Source organism: Monoraphidium neglectum (assembly GCF_000611645.1).
Source record: "Monoraphidium neglectum strain SAG 48.87 unplaced genomic scaffold scaffold02611, whole genome shotgun sequence".
In the NCBI taxonomy this organism is placed as follows: Eukaryota; Viridiplantae; Chlorophyta; class Chlorophyceae; order Sphaeropleales; family Selenastraceae; genus Monoraphidium; species Monoraphidium neglectum.
Window position 1 is genome coordinate 1 of NW_014011017.1, and position 8,618 is coordinate 8,618.

The 8,618-nt window shown below is 62.2% G+C and overlaps 3 protein-coding genes across 3 annotated transcripts; 1 reads left to right on the forward strand and 2 right to left on the reverse strand.

Moving 5' to 3' along the window:
- Positions 1–160: 160 nt before the first annotated feature.
- Positions 161–2,158, reverse strand: MNEG_11145 (hypothetical protein; the record flags this gene model as incomplete). The annotated part of the gene is made up of 5 exons (XM_014040381.1): positions 161–164; positions 460–635; positions 1,015–1,131; positions 1,373–1,571; positions 1,923–2,158. The coding sequence occupies 5 exons, from the start codon at positions 2,156–2,158 to the stop codon at positions 161–163; spliced, it is 732 nt and encodes a 243-aa protein (XP_013895835.1).
- Positions 2,159–3,055: 897 nt separating this feature from the next.
- Positions 3,056–5,264, reverse strand: MNEG_11146 (hypothetical protein; the record flags this gene model as incomplete). The annotated part of the gene is made up of 5 exons (XM_014040382.1): positions 3,056–3,136; positions 3,445–3,578; positions 3,736–3,853; positions 3,989–4,421; positions 5,251–5,264. 5 exons carry the CDS (start codon positions 5,262–5,264, stop codon positions 3,056–3,058), a joined length of 780 nt encoding a protein of 259 aa, XP_013895836.1.
- A 580-nt stretch (positions 5,265–5,844) lies between these two features.
- Positions 5,845–8,261, forward strand: MNEG_11147 (hypothetical protein; the record flags this gene model as incomplete). Its single annotated transcript, XM_014040383.1, has 7 exons — positions 5,845–5,903; positions 6,003–6,057; positions 6,201–6,266; positions 6,462–6,620; positions 7,072–7,206; positions 7,514–7,665; positions 8,147–8,261. 7 exons carry the CDS (start codon positions 5,845–5,847, stop codon positions 8,259–8,261), a joined length of 741 nt encoding a protein of 246 aa, XP_013895837.1.
- Between the last annotated feature and the right edge of the window lie 357 nt (positions 8,262–8,618).

The following is an 8,618-nucleotide window of genomic DNA, read 5'->3' on the forward strand; positions in this document are numbered from 1 at the left end:
CCACCGTGCCGCGCCCCCAGGCTGGACAGTAGCGCGTGGCACTCCAGCAGCGTCCCGCCGCTCTGCACCAGGTCGTCCACGATCACCACGTGGCGTCCCTGGGGCTCCCCCTCCTTCAGCCGCACGATGCGCTTGGCGCCGTCGCGGACCTTGGTGCAGATCACCTGGTGGGGCGGGAGGGCAGGGGAGCGGGGCCCGCGGTCAGGCTACAGGATAAAACCAGAGCAGCTCAAAAAAGCGGGGTTGAAGCTTGAGCTCCCCTGGCGCACTGGCGTGTGCGGGCATCCGTGGGGCCTTTGCAATTTTGGTTGCCGGTGTTTGCAAACACAATCCCACTTGCGCGGACATCTCCATGCCACATTGACGCGACCTGCGTCGTGCACTCGGAGCGCCCCACGTTCGCCCGCATCTTGCCTTGCGCGCGGGCGCCGGAGTCCAACGCGCGCGCCCCTGATTCACCTCACCTCTGGGTACCCCTCGTCCTTGAATTGGTAGTGGAAGCGCTTCCACGCGCCCTCATCGGGGTAGGCTATTGTGACGTGCTCGTGGTCCGGCAGCGCGCGCAGGCGCTCGAGCAGCAGCGGGATGCCGCTCTCAAACAGCGGCAGGACGCCGTCCCCAAAGTAGAAGCGCTCCTGAGGGGAGGGTGCGCATTGGGGCGTAGAAGGGTGTGGGCGAGAAGGGCGAGGAGAGAGCTTGTGTGTGTGTATGTGGGTGTGCATATGTAAGAGAGAGGTCACATGTTGTGTTGAGCGGGTCGACAGCTCCTGTGACATCCACTCCGTCAATGATGAGGTGACCCGGAACCCCCGACTGCAGTTGAACCCTCTACTGCAGTTGAAGCCGAGCGCGACCAAGACCCTGCATACGGCGGCCGAGCGACACCCCGCGCAGCGCGGCCAGGCGTCGCGAGGTCTTCCGGACGCTGGCCCCAAACCCTGCGGTGGGGCACGTGCTGTTGGGGTCCAGGGGCCCCGCGACTGCCCCCCGACGGCGCGCGCGCGGGGGGCCCACCTGCAGCGCGTGGATGTCGAACACCACCAGGCTGGTGGGGCCGCCCCTGCTCGGGGGGATGTTTGACAATATGCGCGCCAGCGTGAACGCGGTCGCCACGTCGCCCTCCGTCTCCACCTTCAAGGGTGGCGAGGGCGGAGGGGGAGTCAAAGGTGTGAAGGCTGCCTTGCGCAGCTGCCGGCTGTGTGCAAAGCACCAGTCTTGGCCGCGGTCAAGCGCGCGTGTGCTGCATCGCGTGCTGCTGCTCCTTGCTGGTCCTGTCCGACCCTTGCGCCAGGCCTGACCCACACCAGCCGCTTGCAGATGCAATCAAGGCCTCGCCTAGCCCAGCTGCCCAGGATGACCGCCCTCCGCGCACCCGCTCTGCTGTGCCGGTGGGGAAGAAGGGCAACACCAGTGTGAAGCTGGATATGAACAGGCGCGGCAGTGCGTAGATGATGGATATCTGCTCGAAGATCAGCGCTGGGTCGTGGAACGACGCCAAAAAGCCGACGTGGCGGTTGCGGATGCGGGTCGCGTCGTGCACAAAGAGGTCAGGGAATCCATCTGGAAACGTCCTGTGAGGGCAAGCGCGGGTGCGCCGAGAAGCGTGTGGATGCCGGTGAGAGACGCACAGAGGGGCCCCATGGGTCGCCGCGGCCGTGCTGGTGAGACGTCCCCTTCGTGTGGTGTTCCACGGTCGTGAAAAGCGATACACCCAACTAGGCCGAAGTTCTGCCATGAGCACATGCCAATGTGGGTCATCAATGAGCTGTGCGCTCAAGGCTGGGCGGAGAGTGCACGTCGCAGCGGGGCGCCGCTGCCGCTGCTCGCACCCCTGCACGACGGCTTTTTGAGCGGCCCGAGCACGTGGGTGCCCTCCAGGCAATCACAATGAATGCAACATCATCCACATATGCCATACTCACTTCCATCGAATCTTTCCCAGCGTCACCGCGCCATCCGAGGCCTCCGCAATCTTCTCAGCCAGCTCTTTGCAGTCTGGCGCATAATAGAGCACGCAGTCCCGCCGTAACGCTTCTGGCATGTCGTCTGGGTTCACGTTGCTGACGATCCGAAAGTCTTCAAGCGTCGACAGGGCGTAGCTCTGGGCACGCGCTGGGTCCCCGCCGGAGGAGGTTACGGGGGCCGTGGCCGTGGCCATTGTCTTATGACGTAAACTAGGACCAGGTATACTCGCACGGGCTGGGCCGCAGACGGGGGCCGGGGATCTGCAGCAGCCGCGTGTGATCTGCTCCGTAGGAGCTCGCATGCGACCGGATAAGAATAGGAGTGGCAATCATATGCCCAGGCCGCACGGGCAGAACGTCGTTCTGGGGCACTGGGGTAGCAGGCCTGGGCGCTTTGTTTGTCGGCAGCAGCCGTCCCACATGCACACCTCGTCGCCTTCTGCAGCGTCAAAGCGGCTCGCTGCCTGTTCTGACTGGAATGGCCATGAACAACATCTTTTGCGGGCTCGCAATCAGGTGATTGCGATACAGACAAGGGCCCGCGTCCCTCGCCCCGGGTGCCCAGAGTTCGTTTGTCAGGTGACCCACGTGGGTGGTACTTCTAGTCAACCCTGCTGTGTCTGATGTGATGAAGTGGCTCCCTGAAGACTGCTTGTTGCTAATGAATGAACAGACAGCTGCTCATCGGCGATCGGGCGATTTTTTAAAACACCGGGCGCCCGCATCCTGTGCAGCCAGGCCACTTGAAGACATTGCACCTTGAGCCAGTGGTTGTGACTTTGTGTTTGTATGGATTGATGCTTGGGCTTGTCGGATTACACACAGCATGCTGGTCTTGCATGTCCAGCTGCCAGTAGCCTGCGGCCATCGACCCAGCCCTGCAATGGCAGGGGCGAACTTTCCAGAAAGTAGATGGCCAACTGCCGGCAGCGGCCAGGCCTGTACCTCTCTCGCACCCAATCACCTCGGTTCTTGTACACTGTCATGTCTGCAACTCTCATGTGCAGCCATCCCAAAGGTGGCGCCACAGCTGTCCGCTCAGTGAGAGAGAGAGACGATTGACGCACCTCCTCTTGACAACACCTCTCATGCTAGTCATCGCGCCCGCCCGAAAGGAGCATCATCAGCCGCAGCAGGCTCGTGTAAAACCAGACCAGGGTGAACAGTGTGCTCTGCAGGGAAGCGGAAGTGGCAGGGGGAGAGGGTGCGTGGTGAGCGAGCAAGGGCGCAATGATAAGGCACCACGAAGACGAGGCGGCGAGGGGACCGGGATTGTAATGTTGGCCGGCGTAAGAGCCTCTCCGAACATCCCTGATGAGCTTCAGGAGCTTGGGCTTTACTTGCATCGAAGGGGTGCTTGCCAGCACCCCGTTGGTTAACAGCCAAACATTCAATCCCATGCACCCATCCTTGCGCTCCCACAGCCCCCAGGTGAGCATGCCCGAATGCTGCCCCAAAACCATCCAGCTCGCCCACTGACCTGGGCCATGTACCACTCAAGCTTTTCAGAAACGGCGCGCGAAGCCGCCGCCTGCTTGACATAATCAAAATCCAGCAGCAGGTTTGCCGCCGCCAGCCCTGCAGAGACGAGGCTCACGCCAATGGCGAGGGGCCCTGCAGGTCCCAGCCACAGAGGGCAGCGACGATGAGCAAACGGCATGCGTTGTGCTAGGGCGAAGCGGGCGAACGCAAAGCATGGAGCACAAGCAATCAGCCTGCAGCAAATCAGTGACACGCCTTGCGCCGAGCCTGCCCTGTATGCCGGCCGCACCGGAGGTCAAGAGTGAGGGGAAGCGGATGCCAAACATGCCCATCACCAGCACTGCTAGCATCGATATGAAGAAGCCGCCTGTGGCTGCCCGCACAGCGTCGCCAAACTGATCGGTAACCTGGAGCGAGACAGGTGCAGGGAAGGGTGTCAGCCGCATACGAAGGGCAGACAACGTTCCGCCACAAAATTCGGCCGCACACTGCTCGCCTCCTGCCGTCCCAGTGTCCACCCCTCCCGTGCGCCGCGCACGCACCCGGATCAGGCCGCTGCGCAGGCCGAACAGCAGGCTGCCCGCCGTGCACAGCGTCAGCAGCACCGTGTTGAGCGCGATGCCCGGGACCATGAGCTCCGCGTACGCGCTGACACCCGCGAGCGCGACGCCCTTGGCCAGCGCGTACACGGGGCCCGTCACGCCGCTCCACAGCGGCTTGAACATGGACGCGAGCGCGCTGACCATGGCCACGATCCCCGCGACCTTCGTCGCGCCGAGCACCGCGCCAAACGCGGCCGGCCCGCCGGTCAGCAGCTGCACCCAGGTCGCGGCCGCCGAGGCGGCGCAGAGCGCGAGGAGCGCGGCGGTCTTGTTGACCGTGCCGTTGAGGGTCAGCGGCCGCTTGGCCGCGTATCGCGACTCAACGATGGCCTCATCCAAGTTTCCAAAGCCGGTAAACGCTGGGTTGGTTGTGCTGGGTGCAAACACAGCCGCTATGCAGAGTCGGCGATGCCGAGGCGCAGCCCGTGCCGCCACCGCCTTGACATGATGGTTGCGGAGCACGACTGCATGGTGAGAGCATAAGTGCAACGCTGTGATGGTGAATTACGCAACCTAGTGGTGCGAAAAAAGCAAGGCGGCGCACTGAATCGCAGCGCAGCACTGCGAGCGGCGTGCGCTACTTCACCCTCCCAGCACCACAGGCTGCGTGTGTGACTATCAGCTTGGCACAGTTGAGCAGGTTTGTGATAAAATCAAGCATGCAAAACAGTGTGCTCTCACCACTGGGACAGCGGGCTGCCAACATTGGTCTTGCTCGAACCGCGGCTAACTCGTGCGCCAGAACCGCCTTCATGTCACTCCAATGCAGGCCTTATGTTGATGCTATTCAGCGGACCTAGCAGGGCGAGATGTTTGGCATGCGACAGCACAAAAGCAGCAGCAAGGGGATGCACAGCGTTGTGGATGGGCTTCTAGACTCATAGACTGTTGATGTGCACGGCGTTGAAATTCAGGAACACCTGCTTCGTACCGGTAGTCAGAGCAACGTTTACGGCAGCGTGTGAAGGTTGTTTCGGGACGGGATGCGTAAAAAAGTAATCGCAAGGGTTCGGTCGCTGCGCAGGCCTGTGATCGCAGCGCCGCGATTCTGGACTGTTCCGCATGCTGTGTCCTGCATGTGAGGCCAACATGTGCATGAGCAGGAGGCTTGATCGAGCAGCAAGCTGGAGTGTGCGGGGACACAAGGGCCCCTATCGGAAGAGTTTCCGTCACCCCATGGCGTATGCCCCCACGTCGCGCACCTGATGAATGCCATGTTGCCTATGTTGACCTCTAGCGCATACACACTGTTTGGTGCTCATGGATAGGTGAGGCGGTCTAAGAGCAATGCAAACGCCTGCGCCCATTCAATGCTCACGTCGTCAGAATTGTAGCAGAGGAAACTCTTTCGCTGAAGACATGGTGCCTTGGCGATCACAGCACTATGGCCATCACAGTGCCATGGCCATGAGGGTGAACTGCCATCGAGCATGAGTTTAGAGCCCTTGCAAGGACGGTGTTGGTCGATTATGGTCGAAGTTGCAGCATCAAGGATCGAGTTGACCAACGCCTTGTCTCGGCGTGGACGCACCCGCGCTGCACTGCGCGCAAAACTGTAGTTTTTGCAGACCACAGCCAACATCGCACGGGCTCGACTGCCCTTCGGGCCTTGAAAGTTGACCGGGTGCTTGCAGTGCCAAAGATCATCGGGCAGCACGGGTGGGGCAAGTGCTACCAAGCTTCGCGGCAGCAACCAACATTCGACAGAACAATTCGGATGATGTACTCAAATTAAAGTTGTGCTATATCGTAGCAGCAAGCCTTGTGTTGTCTCGCCCTTTCACACACCACACAAGATGAACGTGCAGGCGTTCGGGAAGGCGCGTGCCTTCACAGCTGCTAGATCCCAGAAGCGGTGAGTTGCAGGAGCTCAATGTGCCAGGCGCAGCGCTTGCGGGGCGACCTGCCTGCAGGGCTCCCCACTCAGCAAGCGTTGCTGTGGTCCCCTGCGCAGGAGCTGCGTACGCACGCGCGTGGTGGTCAAGGCAGATGCTGAGACCGCCACCAAGGTAGGCCATCGACGAGGCTGCGGGGCTGCCGGAAAGGATCACGCAAGGTGTGCGAGTGGGCAAGCTCAGATGCAGCCACCCCACCCTCGCTCTGGGACGAAAAAACCAATAATGACATCGATCTATAATTTAATGTTACTCAGGGCGGGCGCAAGCTGGGTCCTCTGGAGCGCGGCGGCACCCTCAGCGGCGCGGACGCGGCTGGCAAGGTGCGTGCCTGCAACGCCCGTGCATGCTGCCAGCAGTGTATGGGGAGGTGGTCACACCTGGTATTGGTCCTTGTACTGGCCACCTCGAGCCTGTTGCCAGACAGCAGTCGGCGGCAGGGTGGAGCGCTGCAGGGGGTGCTGTGGGTTGTGCCTCAACGCCTGCGCGCGCCCTGTGTTCCCCTGGCACGGCTACAGGATGCCGGCGAGCGTGCCAAGCAGATGATGGCGGGCGAGGCGAAGGCGGGCGAGTTCCTCCAGATCAGGGACGGCCGCTTTGTGGACGACCGGTGGGAGGGCGGCCGCTGGAACCTGTCCAAGTTTGCCAACGCTGCCGGCGAGACGGACTGGGACAAGGTGTGTGCGCGCACTGTGCATGCCCATGTCTCCGCTTGCACGCGTGCGCATATCACATACAAAGAGGTTCCGGCGAAGAGAGGGTGCTTGTGAGCGCTGGCACATGCGCACCCGCATGCAGCCATGTGTTTTCGGATGTGGGCAGCTGCGCCGGGTTGCTTGAAGCGGCATTTGCCCAGAGTGGCGGCGAACAAAGCAATGTGAGAGCACCAGGTCTGGTGGCCACTCCAATCAGGGCTTCCTAGCTCAACAGGTTGCTGTTGATCACCCGACCAGCGGAGGTGCACAGCGCCCAGCCTCGACTTTTTGATTTGTTTTTGTTTTTTGTTGCGCCGCAATCGCTGCACGACACCGACGACCCCCAGTTCCGCCCCCCCCCCCACACACACACATGCATGCGCGCACACTCAACACACACAACACACGTACACACACACACTCTTACACACAGGTTATCGACGCTGAGATGGCGCGCCGCAAGCTGCTGGAGGACTCCCCCATCCCCTCCACCAACGAGGACGCCGTGATCTTCGACACGGCCGAGATCCCGTGGTGGGCCTGGGTGCGCCGCTTCCACCTGCCCGAGGTGAGCAAAACATGGGGGGTGGAGGCTGCGGAAGGGGGCGTGGAAGAAGGCAGGGGCATCAGCAGGCAGGCGGCCTGTGCAACGAGGCAATCGGACGGGGCTAGGCGTGCGTTGAGGCGCCATTGCAGTCTCGCAAAAGGGCATGCGGCAGCTGTGTATGGCTTTGATTCTCCCACAGTTGGAATGCGCTGCATTCCCTGTATAAACCAGGAGGGGCAGGCATGCTTGCCGGCTGGACGAATGCAAGGCCTTTCCGCACACACACTCAAACTCGCGCGCGCTCTCCACCTTGCCACCCACCTCCCAGGCCGAGAAGCTCAACGGGCGCGCGGCCATGGTGGGGTACTTTGCGGCGCTGGCGGTTGACCAGCTGACGGGGGCGGGGCTGCTGGACCAGCAGAACAGCTTCCTGGGGAAGGTGCTGCTGCACGTCGCAGTGTTCGGCATCCTCATCATCAGGTGCGGCCTGTGTACGCGTGCGTGCGTGCCGGAGAGTGATGGGTGGGGTGAGGTGTCTGTTTTCGTGCTAGGTTTTTATGTGGTTGTGTGTGTTGTATGAGTGTGTGTGTTTTGGGCATGTGGGGTGTGTGCGAGTGAGTGTGTGCGTGTAAGGGCACAGGCACGCGTGTGTCCAGCAATTCTCTGTGATGGGAGGGCAGGTGAACGTGGATGTGTGGGTGCACGCGCTCCAAAAGCACAGGCATGTGGTGCAGAGCACCCGAAAAAAAAGGCAAGGGCTTTTTGTGTAAAAAAGCGCCTGCAGGACGCTCACTCGCCTGGCCTCTCTCACTTTTCCTCGGACTGCCGCCGCACTCGAGATCCATTCTGGCTCCTCCGCACACATCCCCAGCAAACCCCTGGCTCTGCGTCCGCGCCCTGGACTGCGCCTGACCCCTCCGCACCATGTCCCTCTCCGCCCCTCCCCCCTATCACCTGCCAGGACGACCTCGGACCTGGGCAAGTACAAGAACCTGATCGACGAGGCCACCTTCTACGACAGCCAGTGGAACGCCGCCTGGGTGGGCGTGCAGCGGCCCAGCGAGAAGGAGCAGTAGGCGGCCCGGGCGCACCTTGTTACGGTTCTAGTAGTTACGGCGCAGCGCCCGCTTAGGGCTCAGCGACCCAGGGCATACCCGAATCGGCCCCGCGGCGCCTGTAAACCGGCACAGAAATTCGGCGCGGCGAAAGAATGCGTATGCACACCCCTAAAAATACGGACGCAAGCCGGGGGACCCGCGGCGGCCGGAGTCCCGCCCAAATCGCGCCCGGGATCTCTCGGCCGCGGCGCGCGCGGGGGGGGCCGGCTCGGCGGACGCCGCGCGCGGACGGGATCGGCGCGGCGCGCGTCACGTTCTGCGACGGTCGCCCCGCCCATACGGCGCGTTTCGTGCGCGCGCCAGCAACGGGGGCTA